Source organism: Salvelinus alpinus, chromosome 7 (genome assembly GCF_045679555.1).
Source record: "Salvelinus alpinus chromosome 7, SLU_Salpinus.1, whole genome shotgun sequence".
Classification (NCBI taxonomy): domain Eukaryota; kingdom Metazoa; phylum Chordata; class Actinopteri; order Salmoniformes; family Salmonidae; genus Salvelinus; species Salvelinus alpinus.
In genome coordinates, this window is record NC_092092.1 from 48101827 (window position 1) to 48120937 (window position 19111).

General features: G+C 42.6%; 1 protein-coding gene across 16 annotated transcripts in view; it reads right to left on the reverse strand.

The window, feature by feature from the left end:
- Positions 1-19111, reverse strand: part of LOC139581110 (rap guanine nucleotide exchange factor 2-like) — a 125758-nt gene that overhangs the window by 83405 nt on the left and 23242 nt on the right. For all 16 annotated transcript variants that reach the window (XM_071410545.1, XM_071410537.1, XM_071410535.1 and 13 more), the window contains exon 2: positions 401-471. In XM_071410545.1, coding sequence (XP_071266646.1) covers positions 401-471 — 71 coding nt within the window. The remainder of the gene's footprint in view (positions 1-400; positions 472-19111) is intronic.

The following is a 19111-nucleotide window of genomic DNA, read 5'->3' on the forward strand; positions in this document are numbered from 1 at the left end:
CTGCAAATATTGACTCTTTGCATCAACTTCATGTAATTGTCAATAAAAGCCTTTAACACTTATGAAATTCTTGTAAATATACTTCAGTATTCCATAGTAACATCTGACAAAAATATCTGAAGACACTGAAGCAGCAAACTTTGTGAAAATTTATATTTGTGTTTTTCTCAAAACTTTTGGCCACGACTCTGTACATTGATGAGGGAAAAGAAATAAATGTAATCCATTTTTAGAATAAGGCTGTAACGTAACAAAATGTGGAAAAAGGGAAGGGGTCTGAATACTTTCCGAATGCACTGTAAATAGTAATTCATATGCTATTCATGTGTAAATAATTTGGAATACATGTTTGTTAACTTCAACTCATGTGATAAATGTGAATCAAATGGGGAGCTCTCACCTCAGCTGGTGTTCTCTGAGGTTAGAAAGGGCCTCCATCCCGTGAAGATAGGAGTAGACTATCTCCAGGTCCTGTGGAAAGAGGAGACGGTCAGTTATTAGCAGTTGCATTTAAACATTTCAAATAATTCGAGGTAGTTTAGAAGATTTGACCGGGTGTATGAATATCATTGAAAAAAAGGTCAGACATGAAGAATCGGCAGTTCTAAGCTCCCACATTTTTTGTATTATTTTATTCATGGACAGTGCTCTCCCTCACACATAGGTCTTTACACTGAATATGAGGGAGTGGGTATGGAAAGGCAGGGGAATAGTAGCCTACTGCTGAGGGAAAAGACAAGAGGTACCCCTACGAATTCCCTATTCAGTGCCTCCCTTTATCAAATGTCCAATTGAAGTCTGAGCTGGGCGATCTGAAAAAAAATCTATTTCACGATCAATTGCCTGAATTAATGCAATAATGATAAATAGAACAATATATTTCTAACATAATAATAAAAAATAAGAGAGACATCTGTGGCATTTTGTTGTGTGATAAAACTGCACATTTTAGAGTGGCCTGTTTTTGTCCCCAGCACAGGGTGCACCTGTGTAATGATGATGCTGTTTAATCAGCTTCTTGATATGCCACACCTGTCAGGTGGATGGATTATCTTGGCAAAGGAGAAATGCTTGCTAACAGGGATGTAAACACATTTGTGTGCACAATTGGAGAGAAATAAGCTTGTTGTGTATATGGAACATTTCTGGGATCTTTTATTTCAGCTCATGAAACATGGGACCAACGCTTTACATGTTGCGTTTGTTCAGTATAGTTTGATGGTTGCAGTCATCCATTGTCCCATTAACAAATCACCCATATCAGCAAACTTATTTCATTTCAAAACTTCACATTTCTCTAGTATAGGCTACTTACTGTAATGAACGATATCGGCAAAATGCCTACGATAAGTAACCGGTATGGTCGATGTCTATAATTTTCAGTTTATCGTCCCAGCTCTACTTGGTCAGTGGCACTCTTCCAAGATGGAGGTGAAACAAAGTGCCCATGCAGTCCACACAGCATAGCCACTGTGTGTGGGTGCACACTGAATCAGTGTGCAGAGGGTATTGAGTCAGTGAGTGTGTGTGTGTATATATAGAGTCCATTGAATGTGAAGGGGGGGGGGATTAAAGGGGGGGGGGGGGGGGGCAAAGTGTTCGTGGAGTGGAGACTGGAGGTCGATGCGGCGGGGGGGGGGGGACAAGAGAGGGTCTGTGTTTTGACAGAGGTCCCACTCTTCAGCCACCAGCCAGCTTATGTGACACAGCCCTGGCGACGCAACACTCTTCCTGCCACCCAGACATCCTGCCCCTTCCTAATACACAGGAGCAGAAGCACATGTACTCACAGACATGCATGGAAAAGATGTGCAGATACATTTAGGCACAGACACACCTCTGCCATTCTGGGCAACATAGTACACCACAGAACCCCAGAATTGATTTTATTCTGAGAAGCACGTAAATCTAAGAAATATTTATTTTAGAGACAAAAACAACAAACAAAAACAGGACGGGTGGTGCTTCCCTTCATTTGTCTTGACTCTTTCAGCTGACAGCGAGTTCCTGGGCTCTGAGACCGTCTGACACCAACGGGGAAGGAATGGAAGGGTCAACCGGTTTGACTAACCTCCGGTTAGAGATCAAAGATTGAGAAAGGGAGGGAATGTTTGGTTAAAATGTCCCATGGGTCGCACGAACTTAACACCCACCAAAGCGTGAGTTGCTACAAATACAAGATCATGGATCAAACACAAGTTGTTGTATGGATCTGAAATCTGATCTTTTGCAAGTTATTATTAGAACAATTGCACATATGAATGTGTGCATGTTGAACAGAAAAGGCCTATAGACTATTATGCAAAGTCAGATTTGCTAATAGGGTATCAAATATAGGCCCTATATCCCCTCGAAATACACTGCATCCATGCAATATAAAACACGGTTTAGACTGTTGGCTGTTGGTTGAATTAGAACTAAAAAAAACAAAACTAGGTTGGCCTTCAAAGCTCCATAGACTGGGTTACTTCACCCCATGTTACATCATGCAGTGATTTCCCCCAGCCTAATTGAAGCCTTATGTTCTGTTCTGAAATTGCCTACCGTTTTGTACACGTGTAGGCCTGAGAATTCTGCATGGAGACTATGGGCTCTGGCGCCATCTATTGTTAACGGACAGGATATTTGGGATTCGTCATAATAAAATTGTACAGTACATTGAAACAAATCATCCAGCAGGCTGATATGTCAATAGAAATATCCTTATAGATGTTGTCTCTCGGGCGGCAAGTAGCCTAGTGGTTAGAGCTTTTTGCCGGTAAGTGAAAGGTCGCTGGTTCGATTACCTGAGCCGACATGGCAAAAAACATTTGTGTTCTTTGTGTCCTTGAGCAAGACACTTAACCCTAATTTGCTCCAGGGGAGCCATACTACTATCACTGACTCTGTAAAACAAAATTTGACTGCACATGTCATATTGCTGCAGCACATGTCATGGCAGGTTTAGCAAAGCAATCACCATCTAATTGATACAAATAATCATGTGGTAAGCCTAATTTGAATTAGATTTGAATTTAATTGAGGTTTTTGGGGAAGGTCTTTCTGTCTACACACAACATGGTTATAATTAGCATCGCTAACTGGCTACATACAAAGTGATAGACAAAACGCAGGCACCAAAAAGACAGACGGTGGTAAAATTGCTGGAAAGGAATTGGCAGATAGTGTTACGTTTGGCTTTTTAAGCCAATAGTGGCTAACCAGGGCTCGCAATCTACCTGTTGGAGACCCTGAGCTACATTATTGGGGACTATAGGCGAAACACAGAACATGCTGATTCACAGTGGTGTAAAGTACTTAAGTAAAAATATTTTTAAGTACTAAAGTCATTTTTGGGGGGGTATTTGTACTGTACTATTTATATTTTTTGACAACCTTTGCTTTTTTACTTTAAGACTTTTACTCAAGTAGTGTTTTACTGGGTGCCTTTCACTTGAGTAAAAGTAAAAGATACCTTGATAGAAAATGACTCAAGTATGACTATTGAGTGCTTTTCCCACCAATGCTGATTCACACGGGACGACAGGCCCTGTTGAAAGCTTTAGGTGACATCCTTCAGTCTTCCCTTCCCTTCCTTCTTTTGTGTCATCCGACCTAAAAATAATTTCTATATGAATTTGATCTGTCGTTCTCATTGAAAGCAAAACTAAGAAGCAGTAGATCTGTTATATGTGTGTGTTATTTCTACGCTTCCCGGTCTTACATTTTGTTTTTGCATCTTTTACTTTTATTTCACAGCCGTTTAGATGGTACAATAATTCTCTACACTATACTGCATGTTTTGTCACAAACTGAAATTAGTCCAACTAATAGAATTTTAACAACCAGGAAATGGCAGAGCGATTTCTGCATAGTGCATCTTTAAGTAGGTCTAATCACAGATTTGAGAGGTCGGGTAGGTGTACCCACTAAGGTGGAAACCTTGCTTTGACTTATCCAATCACATACAGTAACAACGACTATAACGTCAAGGAAGGGTGGTAAGGATTCAAAACACCGGAGCGCAAGTCCAATAGGCCCATTGACACAGAGAAGTAGACCTTACCAAGAATGACCACTAGGTGGCATGCTAATGTCGGTTTTCCTTTAAGCCTACCATTGCTCTGTGACATCCCAGCGTGGGAAACAGCGCCACTCCTATACCACTCAGGAGCACCAGTGAGAGAGAGAGAGACAAATATGCGTAACCATCAATTGTGGCTTCTGTCTTAAATATTTCAAAATTGTCTTTTGAGATTGGCTCCATGGAAAGAATGCGAGGGACCCCATTTTTCCACTCCCTCTCGCTATCATTGCACTTTCACTTTCTGGTTTCGTGTTTTTGTATTGGGTAATGTTTGAGATGTTGGGGCCAACCGCAAAAACACAGAGGGAGGATATCTAAGTTAATCTTGTGTTGTATATTCAAAGCAATGATACACTCGGTATGAGTGTGAAGCAATTTAAAGAGAGATGTGTGTGTGTGTGAGTGTGTGTGTGTGTGTGTGTGTGTGTGTGTGTGTGTGTGTGTGTGTGTGTGTGTGTGTGTGTGTGTACGAGAGAGTGCGATAGAAAGCACGGGCAAGAGTGTGATGGGTTTATTAATAACAGTGCTATTCAAGCACAAATCAGGTTGGTCAGGAATTGCGACAGGGGTCGAGCCTATGATTTCACCCTGAGAGTAGCCTATAGCCTAACAACTACACCATGTTTCCTCTAGGCTTGGTGTTGTTGAAATGACTTCCATCTTATATTCATTTCCTGACTGAGTACAAAAGCCTTTCACAGACACTGACAAGGTTATGATCCAGAGTGGGGCAGCGCTGGACAGATCAAAAGGAGGTGGGGCAAGCAGGCTCAAACTACTAGGCTATCAGAGTTCCCGACAGCATAACATCTCACCACTGTCGCCAACTGTAAATTCCAGGTTTTCATTTCGGTAGTGATCCTTCCAGGAACTCTGGTGGACCCCTCCAGGAGCAAAATAAACCAGGCCACCATGACTTCCTATTGTTGTTAAGACATTACTTAGGATCCCTTCAAAGCTGCGTGTACAAAAAAAAAGGTACTCATTCTGACCCTTTGTATTTTTGAAATACCAAATTAATAATATTCTAGTCTTTAATGGGTCTGGGACATTTTGCTCTGTTACCAAACCATCCACTTCTTAACTATCTACTTAATGAAACCAGATATATTAGGGGGATGTAATGTTTCAGCACACCTCCGGGTCCAAGTCAGACAGTAGCAGTGTACCGTACCAGACTGTAGGCAAACTATTGGAGGTATGTCCTCCCATTAGCTAACAATGATAGCCTTGTGCTCCCTGTTTTTGGGGCCAAACACAATATGACTGAGGCTGCCTCTCCAGTCTCCATTCTCTATGGGTTGTTATGCAACTCCGTTGGGAGAAGGGTGCAGAACAGGGTGCTGGGCCAACGTGTTGAGCGACATGACAATTGGTCGGGCAGACAGAATTCAAGGAGGAAGTGGCAATGTCTAGCTAAACTACGCACGCCCAACTGACATCTACCTCACCCAATGCACGCCCAACTGACATCCTACCTCACCCAATGCACGCCCACTGACATCCTACCTCACCCAATGCACGCCCACTGACATCCTACCTCACCCAATGCACGCGGAACTGACATCCTACCTCACCCAATGCACGCGGAACTGACATCCTACCTCACCCAATGCACGCGGAACTGACATCCTACCTCACCCAATGCACGCCCACTGACATCCTACCTCACCCAATGCACGCCCACTGACATCCTACCTCACCCAATGCACGCCCACTGACATCCTACCTCACCCAATGCACGCCCACTGACATCCTACCTCACCCAATGCACGCCCACTGACATCCTACCTCACCCAATGCACGCCCACTGACATCCTACCTCACCCAATGCACGCCCACTGACATCCTACCTCACCCAATGCACGCCCACTGACATCCTACCTCACCCAATGCACGCGCACTGACATCCTACCTCACCCAATGTACGCGCACTGACATCCTACCTCACCCAATGCACGCCCACTGACATCCTACCTCACCCAATGCACGCCCACTGACATCCTACCTCACCCAATGCACGCCCACTGACATCCTACCTCACCCAATGCACGCCCACTGACATCCTACCTCACCCAATGCACGCCCACTGACATCCTACCTCACCCAATGCACGCCCACTGACATCCTACCTCACCCAATGCACGCCCACTGACATCCTACCTCACCCAATGCACGCCCACTGACATCCTACCTCACCCAATGCACGCCCACTGACATCCTACCTCACCCAATGCACGCCCACTGACATCCTACCTCACCAAATGCACGCCCACTGACATCCTACCTCACCCAATGCACGCCCACTGACATCCTACCTCACCCAATGCACGCGCACTGACATCCTATCTCACCCAATGCACGCGCACTGACATCCTACCTCACCCAATGCATGTTGGAATGGATTGAGGTTAAGGGGAGAACTATGCCTATGACGTTCGAGGGTGAAGAATTTACATATTTTTCATCACACATTTTAGCCATTCCATCTAGCAATCCTCCACTCGCTCCCCTTCACTTTCAATAAAATGGGAAGGGACACTGGAACAACAGAGCGTCATCTAAATTATGAAATGGCAGCCACTTATCTCGAAACCACTGCTGTGTCTGCTAACAGGAGGGAGCTTTCACTGTCCGCTCCCTTTATTGGCCTGGTTTCATTTGGGTCGGGGTGAATGCAGAACCCCCTGCGTCTTATCACACTGATACTGTAGACAAAACATAAACGGTGGGGTCACAACCTTAAGACAATGAGGTCCTGTAGGGAAGGTAAAAGGTGGACATCACCTCCAAAAGAGGACAGTACAAGTCTGCTGACCAAGACCTACTTAAACCTCATTGGCTTAGCCTAAGACGTTAGCCTATATATTATGATACAATATTTATGAGTGTTTTGTGAGAATTTGTAATGTGTAACATGTTCAATTTTCTATTTGGTGCCATTAGATGGGTGGTTAATATGCAATCTTTGGTTTCGACAGGATATTACAATTATATAGATTTTTTTTTTTTAAATGTACCTTTATTTAACTTGGCAAGTCAGTTTAGAACAAATTCTTATTTACAATGACGGCCTACCAAACAGTGGGTTAACTGCCTTGTTCTGGGGCAGAACGACAGATTTCTACCTTGTCAGCTCGGGGATTTGATCCAGCAACCTTTCGGTTACTGGTCCAACACTCTAACCACTAGGCTACCTGCGTAATGAGAATTTCAAATGGGTGCACTGACCTCACAAAAGGGAAGTAAATCAATGATATGCGCTGAGGGCATTATGTAACACAGTGTTACCATAAAAACTCTCTATCATTCAGTCAACAGTGGCAGCCTCTACTGTAAGCCCTGCTCCAATGCACTGTAGCGTAGAGATTTTAAAGATCTGACAGTCAACAGGATTCACCTCTATAGCAGATCAGAGATCCCCTTGAAGGAAAGAAGTATGGATGCATTTTAAAAGTATTCCTCAGGAGACACTCAAACACTGGCCATAAGTGACAGAAATAGGCCAACAGTGAGGATTCCTTCAAAGCTGATCACAGTGAACCACATCCTGTTGGCATGCCTGCAACGCAACTAGACTGGTTCTCTGCTCCATCAAATCAATGTAGGGCACCTTAAAAATCGGGGGCACTTCGCACAGAGGAGTTGTTGTGGTTCTGTTTCCGAGAAAAGCACAAATTAATCCCCCGCGACTCGAAGCTGAGCCGACCTAGATTCACAACAATTGCTCACTTGTCAGCGACTGAGGGTGATGATTTCTCAATACCTTGAGGTTTTTTATTTTTTTAGTGGAGGGTTAACACTGAGCAATGAGACCCGTGGCAGCGAGTTCAAAGCTCACCCTAGTGACCGGTGAAACAGAAAAAGAAAGAGGGGGGAAAAAACACCGTCTGATTGCCACCATTTTGAATTCCGACCTTTATCCTTTACCGCGTTAGGCCGTTTTTTTAACCGGGTCGTCCCTCCCACCAGGCCATGTCACGGTGTCAATGGATCCCCTTACCGTGACAGTAAAGAGGTCATCTTGTGTGTCAGCTAGGGATGAGGCCTGCATTCCTCAGATGACACTGACGAAATAATGTCTCTGTGTCCACACAAATAACACACAAGGCCTATGCTATGCCCCCCGCCACTTCCTAACCTATGGAAGGTATGACATGCCGGGAGGAAGAGGCATGTAGGTTATCCATTAGTTAGAACAGGTCTGGTGCCTGGCTACATTCTGGGGCTTGCCAGAGACTACTCACTGTCAAGTTTTAGCCATCAGTGAAAAGAACTAAAATGGCCAAACATGCCAATATCCTCCACATAAATATTTTTAAAAGGCATATTCTGCAATATGTCCTGCTGTACAATGGTTATTTAAATTAATGTGATTGGGCTGAAACAAAGAGTTTTTTTTTTTTTTAAATGTGGCTTTAATGTGATCAGTATTTAGCAAAAGGCAGCAGACTGGGGGTAGGGTATGTGTGTATAATGAGAGGCATTGGACAGTGAGTCAACCAGACAGACAGAGGTGAAAGTCACCAGGTCAGTGTTTCCTACAGTGCATTATGTGCAAATGGCATATACAAGGTTCATACTGTTGGTTCAGCACAAACACGCCCCAGCCCCATCAGTGTGCCAAGCTGGACTCATGAGGCCCCCACCAGCCCATTCAAAATAGCAAGGATAGCAACTTATTCAAAATGTTGCAGAAGATTTACACACCTCAGGCAGGCGGGCCCATGATGCTTGTGCAAGTGTGTGTCATTGTGGATGTAACATCATTAATGTGTGCAGTGAATGTGTGTGTGTGCTCGTATGCCTGTCTATGCCTGTGAGTGAAGGGACATTGGCTGCTGTCCTTGAATCTCTACTGACAAAGAGTGTGGGGCTTAAGGGGTATTTTTATCAATTGCCTGGTGTGAGCCAGGCAGCAGGTGGAGCCTTCATGTGGTAGCGCAAGGTCACGGTGGAGCTGAGCGCTACACACCGTATCAGTGGGTGTCCTGGCCAAAAGACAGCCAACTGTCTTGTTTTCAAAACTCCATGTGGCCTACACTATGGTAGGAATGTTGGTGTCGGCCAAACATTTTCCCCCCTGACTGCAAACTTAAAATGATTTGCTAAATAATTGGAGGTTGACACCAACACACACGTCACCAAGCTAAGTATCTAGTAGTTGCATTTGCATGGTTGTGCAAGCTAACTACAGCAAGCTAAGGTAAAAAAAGCAGATCAGACGCTAACTTGTCACGCCAATCACTCTGGAAATTGGAAAACAATACTACCTGCAATATTAATTTCAAGAACACCCAATCTCCAGCCGTGCTTCACAACCCGTTAGTGTTAATTGTGGGAGGAGGGACATGGTGGCTTTCGGTAACAGGAATCAGGGTTGGCATGTGAATGAGCTTAGCACCCTCCAATTCAGCTGCCGGGATAAAGCCTTTAAGAAAAAAAGTGGAGTGAGATTCTTTAAGAATGCAAATAGGATGCATGCATGCTATGCTAAAATGAGCTGTCTGTAGTATTTAGTGGGTCACCCTTTGGACTACCTTTTCATATGTCTTAAATCCAAAATTGGCTACCCTGCATTGTACATTGCCATTTACAAGTAGGAATCTTCAACGCATGTATTCATAAGATAAAGATACATGGGGTCAATAGGGTATGCAGGACTTGATGACCATTGGGTACCACTGCACTAGCTATCGTGCTAATATTCTATGTTAGCATCACAAAAGGACCAGGACAGGTACAATTCACCGTTACACTGCATTCATTCATTCATTCATTCATTCATCAATCAAAGAGCATGAAAAACAAAGGAGGTAGAAAAGGACAAAAAAATGGACACATTAAATATTCAAAATACTGGCTGTAGGGTGGTTCGGTGAACACGGCTGTCGAAGCAGACTTTTAGGCCCCGTCACATAAGGAGGTAATTATTAGGGATTACATCTGTTGGTTATGGGCAGGGTGAGAGGGTGCGGAGTTAAAAACAATTGTGCCTAGTTACTGATCGTAATCCCCAAATCTAAATTAGTGAACAATAAACGGGCCCCATTTCTAAGGCAATGGCCAATTTTCTCTCAGCGCTTGCCCATGTCAAAATGGAGGAAGAGGACATCGAACCTCCCACCTGTCCACTGAGTCGCCGCGTCTGACCGGCACCGATGTAGCGCGTGTTTGTCATTGGCTGCATTAATCTAATTCTTATGGACCGCGACCTCATTACCTACATCAGCTATAGTAGTAATACCTGGCTGTAGTCAATACTACCAAAATGGGACTGAACTCGTGTCTCACAATCATAAAAGATTGTGATCTCATAATAACAAGATAACAATAAGCTGCTGAGGTAAAAGTAACTGGAGAAGCTTCAGTTATCAACACGGATCACTTGTTTAGGTGTAACAATCTGATGGTAAGATGGCTTCAACTGTCGGCATAGTTTCTATTTCACATTTTTGCCGATAACTTACAGTAGTACATTTTCAGATTTATTTGTACTGGTCCCCCATGGGAATCAAACCCACAACCCTGGCATTGCAAGTGCCATGCTCGACCAACTGTGCCACACAGGACCATCTATCAATCTCTCATACCCTCAGGCAGACAGCTAGGGGATAGGAACTTTAAATGAGACAGGAGTTCTGCCTGTGCTGGCATAAGAGTAATAACTTCCCAGTTTTGCAAATTCAGCGAAACATTCCTTAGGCTTCATGGTGGGAAAATTGGTACATTTTATAACGCAAAAAAAACTATTGGGGATAGTTGCATTTTTGCAAAGGTTGTCGTCAGCATAGAGGAATCTTTTGCATTAGTAGGTTAGTTATTTTTTGTAAGAGCTACAATTACTGAATTATTATTATTGAAAACAGACAAGAAAGTTCCACGTACAATATCATCAGGTACACATAAAACTCATAAGCCATCATTTCTTGCTCAGAAAGCTACATTCAGCTAACGTTATTGTGTTCGTCTCCACAACTCTGACAAAAACCAAGCGACTGATATCTTCTGAATAATTTATGTGGTAAATAAACATGTATAATTCATGAGCACGTTCACCTTTCCTCAGAGTGGATCCTCAGAGAGGTAACAAAGATGGCAGCGGCAGTCCTGTTTGTGAGTAAACATTTAACAATGTCATTTTGGGGAAATGTCGGGGAAACAATGGAAATGATGGGGATGGGAGTGGGGGGGTGGTATGATTGTTGGGGGTGAAAACGTGATCTAAAAGAGAGCAAGAAAGGACTTGTAACATCAGTGAAAAGAGTATCCATGTTGAATAATGCAGGGTGTGGACCAATCACTGAATATCAGATTATGCATTGTGAGGACACGACATTGTAGCCCTGCTATGCCTCTGGGTGCGAAAGAGCCAATCTGTTCATGCTAAATGAGCAATAGCTTGCCCGCAGGTCTTCAGTCTGGTGTTATTTTAACATTATCCACACAACATTAGTCAAGCGAAGTCAATACAGGAACTCATTTTATGCTCTGAGCAGAGCGTGAGTTGTGTGTGTGTAACTACAGATCACAATTATGTAAGCATGGTTGGTAGGGCTGTCCCCCCAAAAAATTATAATAAATGGTCGACAGTTGTCGTCTGTTCTTTCGACCAATCGGGCCTGACCAATAGCATATCATTATCACAACAATAAATTGGTTATAACAAACTCCAAACACTGTAACATGTGACAGCAAAATGGATGCAGAGGACTTGACGAATGAAATCGAAACGGGGGAATGTTTACTGGTTGTGGACTGTGTGCGTAAAATACTGTAGATGAAGAAAAATAAAGTAAGGAGCAAGGGCTGCGTGAATATGTGTGCCAAACAGGTGCTGTTGGATTACAATATCATTTCTGACAGTTTGGAACATTGTAAACACTAAATAAATTATAAATGTAGAACAGAGGTTTTTTTTTTTGTAAAGCTTTTATAACAGCAAAGACAGGAATACAATTCCCGAAAAGGTTAGCCATGAATTAGCCAATAAAAACCTAGTCCAAACTAGTCCAAAAAAGTTACCTCAACTGACAACAAACTATTCAAACATTATCTGTACAAAAGGATATGAGTGTTGCCCAAAAACCCCAATGACTTCACCACACAGCCTCCAAGTTCAACCATTGACAGCAATCACCGTGACTATCTGAAAACGGACTCAAATTCAAACTGCCGCCATGATTCTTCCAAGCAACTTCTCTCACAAGTCTCTAGCCACAATTTCTGTGACCATAGAGATACCATTAACCGTACAGCCAAACAGAACTTTATCCACAACCTATTATCATGATTCATAACTGCAACGCAACTGTTGCCCAACCCGATAACTGTACCACAATGGCCGAGTATGGATTTAACCGTGGACTCTGAACAGTCCTTAAAAAAAAAAAATAAAAAAAAAAAAAGGATAATTCAGCACTGTCATTCGACCATATCATTCAACCATGTCATAGGTCCGAGCTGGGAACAAAGCCAACTGTCCGGCCAAATTAAATCCGCTCCATTTCGCCCAAACAAAGCCTTCAAAAGAAAGGTGCAGGGTAATTATCACCAATTTACGCAACATCGCATTAAGATAAATTAACGCTAATCCATCCCAAAATTAAGCAAACTGGGAGTAATGATACAATAATTAAGGTGAATTTGTGCTCAAATCTATCGAACAAAACAAATGATTTGCTCTGTGTGGTCAAATATGTTAAAAAAAAGAAAAAAAAGAAATCCTATTAAATATACACACATGGGCAGGCTGGGGCAAGGTCGTGAATCAAAACTAGTTGGGATGATGAGGGGAAAAAAATAAGTCAGGTCTGGGCTCCACTACAGTGCTGTTGAGACTGCATGCATTTCGGCCATTCTCTCCGTTCCTGTGGCCATTAATCCTCAACCTATCCTCCAATGCATATTTTCAGGCCTCCACTTGGGTATTTATGGAATCCAATAATCAAATCTCCTTACTCCGTGCAATTTCTCCCCTCAGCATTCTCTGGAAGGCAATTCCAGCCATGTGCTATGATGATATCTTGCCCCAGCTGCTAGAGAACAACCAGTAAAAAAAAGAGCTTTGCTATGATCGTGGCTTTCGTTAATATTTCAGGCCCCAGGGGCATAAACTCTCCCCCCTTGCCAGATGGACATGGAATTTTAGGGGGTAGTAAATCTGTGGAGGTAAATTGTGATATCCTCAGACTAATTAGAGGCAAGCTTTTCTCTTATCTTGTTGATTGATGGGTTGTCAATGACAGGGGGGCTTCAGATGGAATTGGAATTGATATCCTTTATGATATGCAGGTCGACAGAGATGAGCCTGCTCACAACTAGTTATTTCTATCATTTAGAGAAAGAATAAACTCCACCTCTATACGCACTATGGCTGACCCCATTTAGTCGACTGGTCGATTATTTGGTTGATAGGCTGTTGGTCGAGCGAGATTTCTTTAGTCGAGCAGTAGCAAAATAATATATATATATTTTTTTAAATCATGGTGTACAAGACACCCGTCTGATTCACGCCAGTCTGAGTGGACTGATCCATTGTGGAGGCGCTGTTGAATTGGCACATTTTCCTAGACCGTGTTGCTATGTGCGCAATAGAGAAGTTAACCAGCAAATTGGTGTGGAGAACAATGCGGCGGAGGCAGCAGCTGAGTTAGGAGATGAGAAAAACAGCCCTTGTCATAATTGTCGAAGAAAAGTGAGGAGAGAGGAAACCAACTTAATTAGGTCTATAAAGCAATAGCCTAACCAAGCCTCACGCAACAATTTCACAAATTCGGGTGTTTTTCCATCTTTGTTATGCTGTAATAAAGGCTTTACACTTTGTTTTCATCAGACCAGCCTCTCTGGTATTATTTATCATTTATTTATGTTGTTTACACTGTTCCAAATGGTCAATATTTCTATTTATTTATAATAATAACAACACTTTTTTTCTCCTTAATCTCCTTATTCCTATTATGATCATCATTATAAAAATAAGTAATGTCATTATCATTAATAGGCTTAGTATAGCAGCCTTGTATAACCACCAACTAACTGTAGGCCTGTAGACATGTTTAGTCTTAATACCATAACTTACTTTAGGCAAATATTTTAATACTTATTATATAGGCTACTGTATCAATCAATCCATCATTTATTTGTTCATGTCATCACACAACCTACGAGTCATTCACGATGTCAAATGCAATCAAACATCTTAGTTTTAAAATAAAATAAAGCGACCATTGAATAATTAGTGTAAACAATAAATAGGCCTAAACCATCTCAGACCTTTACTGGTTTAGTCTTTGCTGTAATAAAAGGCTTTACAAAAACAAACAAACAAAAAAAAAAGTTACTCTGGTATGCTTATCATTTATTTAGTGTTGTTTACATTGTTCCAAACAGTCAGAAAAATTATATTGTAACCTAACAGCACTTGTTTGGCACACATAGGCCTAATATGCACACACCACTTGCGCCATACCTTCTTTTTCTTGATCCCCAGTATTTTCCACAACTAGTCAAATTTATTCCACACATCTGACTTCCCCTTTACCTCCCGATCAACCAGTAAACATTTCCCAGTGTCAAGTTTATTTATCACGTCCTCTGCATCCATTTTGCTGTCACCTGTTACAGTGTTCCAAGTTAGTTATAACCCATTTTTTTTATGTGATTATGATATGCTATAGGTCAGGCCCTATTGGTCACGTGCATAAAAAACATAAACGTGTAGTCACGTAAAGAGAGCAATAGTTGAGAGAATATGTTTTTTCCTAAACAAATGAGGGCTTTCGGTAAGAGAACTTTTCAGTCAGAAATGGCGTTAATTATGTTGCAACTTCAAACAATACGGACAGCTAGTCAGTTGTGTCTTAATTATTTAATCAAATGGTTTGCTTAAAGCATCAGACAAGCTCAGTGCATATATTTGACTTGATTAAAACACATAGGACGTGTCGATATGGAAAAAAACTTTAGAAATATATTTTTTAAACACACACACACACAGTTAATCCTGACACAAACACTGAGCAGTACAAAGAGGCATTTCAATTGCTCTACCTTCCATGTCAAGGTTACTTTCCCCCTGTCACCAACCATATGTTTAGTGTATTTCAAAAGGGGCTCTGACATCTGGGGGTTATCTGTGCAAGGACAACATGTTCCCAGTGATTCAGGAGCAGGCCAGAGGCGAGATGTCGTTGCTAGTAACCAGATGACAGTCACTTGCGTTCCTTCATCGTTCCAGCAGTAATGGAGATGGATCTCTCACCAGTCTCCTGTCGATCTCACCTCTACCGGAGGGTATGATTGTCACCTACTATATATATATATATATATATATATCGTTTGTATAAAGGAGGCAATGGCACTTTTGTTCCCAGTCTTCGAAAAACTTCTCATTGTATGCTGATGGTGTATTTGGTTAAAGTGCAAGTGTCATTAAGGTGGATACCGGACCTTCCATGACCAAGAGACATGCAATACTTATTTAGGTTATTTCAGTGTGGCTTCCCGGCACAGGGAAAATGCTCCATTCTAGTGCCACAATTAATTAAGGCATATAACATGACTGCATCTGTTATAGTACTTAGTATGAAGGCCACTACAAATCAACAGTGCTAATGAACAATAGCTGTTGCAATTACATTGGCCAAAATACAAAATGTGTATCATTATGCAACTGTTTAGAAATGTGAAATCAGTGTTTATCCAACAGACCGAGCTGGTTAACCCAGCTAGCCTTTTAAAGGTTCCTATACTTCCTTTTTACAGTTGCCTTATGATCCCCATCTAAGGCCCTAGCTCCATGCTACGTCTAAAATAGGGCCCCCGAACTACAGAGGGTGGTATTTCAAGCTACATGCTAAGGATGTTGTTTTACAAAAGAAACATGGCGGAATACATTTCAGTATTGTGATCTGGCGGGACCCAAGTCACATACGTAGGCTTCTTTAAGCGCTACTCACCCAGCCTAATCATGTTAGAAAATGAAAACGTTCTATTTTTTCAATTGGGGGTAATTCTCAGAGTTGTGGAGATTTGGAAAATGAAGACCCTGGATATTGGCGAATTCTGCAGGTGTGGTATAGAGAGGCATCATTCCAATGGGTGTTGCTGAAAATGTACTAGACTCTTCAAAACGTTTTTCCAACCAAGCTAAGCTTTACAGGTTGAGCAGGCCTAGGACAGAGCAAGGCAACCAAGATTCAGCCGCGGGCCAATTGTCGGCATGGATGGCCGGGGGCCAGAAAATTATTATAATTACTTGTACACTGCAAATTGACTACAACTAAGCCCAAAAATAGATTGCATTTGAAAATAACAATGTCATACCTTAATTACATCTCTTTTCTATTTTGTGGAAATACTTGGGAACAGATTTCAAGAATAAAACTAATTTTAGCTTAATTCCTGGCGATTTGAATTATTATTTTTTACCAAAAGCCAAATCACTGTTGCCGACACCTGGCCTAGGCTATATGTGTTTAAATATATATATATATATATTTGACATGGGTACAACCACAGTCTGTGATAATGGCGTCGGAGAGGATGGCTGCCGTGTTAATTAGTTTTTTCGCACTTATTTTGTACATAATGTTGCTGCTAATGTCTCTTTTGACCGAAAATAGCTTATGGACATCAGAACAGTGATTACTCACCTTTAAATTGGACAAATACATTAAAAAAAAATGTTTTTGAGTTGGACGAGAGGGATTTCCTCCAGACACACACACAGGCCCTCATCCCAGTCATTCGCAGGAGAAAAAGACGGAGATTTCGCAGAAGGAGATCGGGGTGCCTTGTAAGAATCCGGCGACGAGTGGCTAATCTGCCTTTGCCATCGGTACTATTGGCCTATGTACAATCGCTGGATAATAAAGTGGATGAACTAAAAGCACGTATACCCCACCAACGGGACATTACAAGCTGTAATATCTTATGTTTCACCGAGTCGTGGCTGAACGACGACTGAGCTAAAGGGTAGAGCTATGCCCACCGACGAACCATCAAACAGGCAAAGTGTCAGTACAGGACTAAGATTGAATCGTACTACACCGGTTCCGACACTCGTTGGATGTGGCAGGGCTTGCAAACTATTACAGACTAGAAAGGGAAGCACAGCTATGCTCGCTTCAAGGCAAGCAACACTGAAACATGCATGAGGGCATCAGCTGTTCCGAACGACTGTGTGATCACGCTCTCCGCTGCCGATGTGAGTAAGACTTTCAAACAGGTCAACATTCACAAGGCCGCAGGGCCAGAAGGGTTACCAGGACGTGTAATCCGAGCATGCGCTGACCAACTGGCAAGTGTCTTCACTTCCTTCATAAGGGTAGGTAACAACACATCCACCATGCTGATCCTCAACACGGGGGCCCCTCAGGGGTGCGTGCTCAGTCCCCTCCTGTACTCCCTGTTCACTCATGACTGCATGGCCAGTCTTGACTCCAACACCATCATTAAGTTTGCCGATGACAACAGTGGCCTGATCAGTGATCACTGACAACGACGAGACAGCTTATAGGGAGGTCAGAGACCTCACCGTGTGGCGCAAGGACAACAACCTCTCCCTCAACGTGATCAAGACAAAAGGAGATGATTGTGTACTACAGGAAAAGGAGGACCGAGCACGCCCCCATTCTCATTGACGGGGCTGTAGTGGATCTGATTGAGAGCTTCAAGTTCCTTGGTGTCCACATCACCAACAAACTTTCATGATCCAAACACACCAAGACAGTGGTGAAGAGGGCACGATAAAGCCTATCGCCCTCAGAGACAAAGGTTTTAGCATGGATCCTCAAAAGGTTTTACAGCTGCACCATCGAGAGCATCCTGTCTTGTTGCATTACCACCTGGTATGGCAACTGCTCGGCCTCCAACCACAAGACACTACAGAGGGTAGTGCGTACGGCCCAGTACATCACTGGGGCCAAGCTTCCTGCCATCCAAAATCTCAATACCAAACGGTGTCAGAAAAAGGCCCTAAAAATTGTCCGACTCCAGCCACCCTAGTCATAGACTGTTCTCTCTGCTACAACACGGCAAGCAGTACCGGCGTGCCAAGTCTAGGTCCAAGAGGTTTCTAAACAGCTTCTGCCCCCAAGCCATAAGACTCCTGAACATCTAGTCAAATGGCTACCCATACAATTAGCATTGCCCCCCCCCCCCTTACACTGCTGCTACTCTGTTATTATCTTTGCATAGTCACTTTAATAACTTCACCTACATGTAAATATTACCTAAATTACCTCGACTAACCGGTGCCCCCGCACATCGACTCTGTAGCCGGTACCCTCTGTATTTAGCCTTGCTATTTTCATTTTACTGCTGCTCTAATTATTGGTTACTTTTATTTCTTTTTTTATTGGTATTTTTCTTAAAACTGCATTGTTGATTAAGGGCTTGTAGTAAGCATTTTACTGTAAGGTCTGTTGTATTCAGCGCATGTGACAAATAACATTTGGTAAAACAGTTACTACCAGTGTTGGTTTGATGGTTTTTGACAAGCAGAAGTTGGTTTCAACAGGAGGCCATTTTGTCAGGCCCACACTTGCTGGTTGGGACTCACAGCGCCAGGGCCAATGGGGAGGCATGCATAAATGGCTGTTGTCTTTCCCTCCAATTACAATCAAATACAGTACTGATTAACATAATGTTATCCTCAAAGCAGGTAATATATAAAGGAGTTGCCTATAATTTGTGCCACGTCAGCAAGCCGAGTGAGACATGGCTCTAATTAACCTTAGGTCGGCCATAGACAAAACACATACAGACATACCCTCTACAACAACATAGCCTTTGTAAAAGGCTACACGTGCCCAAGCATGAAAACAATTCTAAGGTGAGACACTGATGTATATCAAACAAATTGACATTGATCAATTAAAACATATGGTCTTAGAGACCACACGATACGGTATCTTTAAAGTGGTGTCAGAGCACAGCAAACAATGCTGGTATTAGGCCACACTTCAATCAAGTCATTATAGTTACCCAATGGGAATGTAGTTCAGTCCTTGAGCTGTTCTTGTCTATTGATGTTATGTA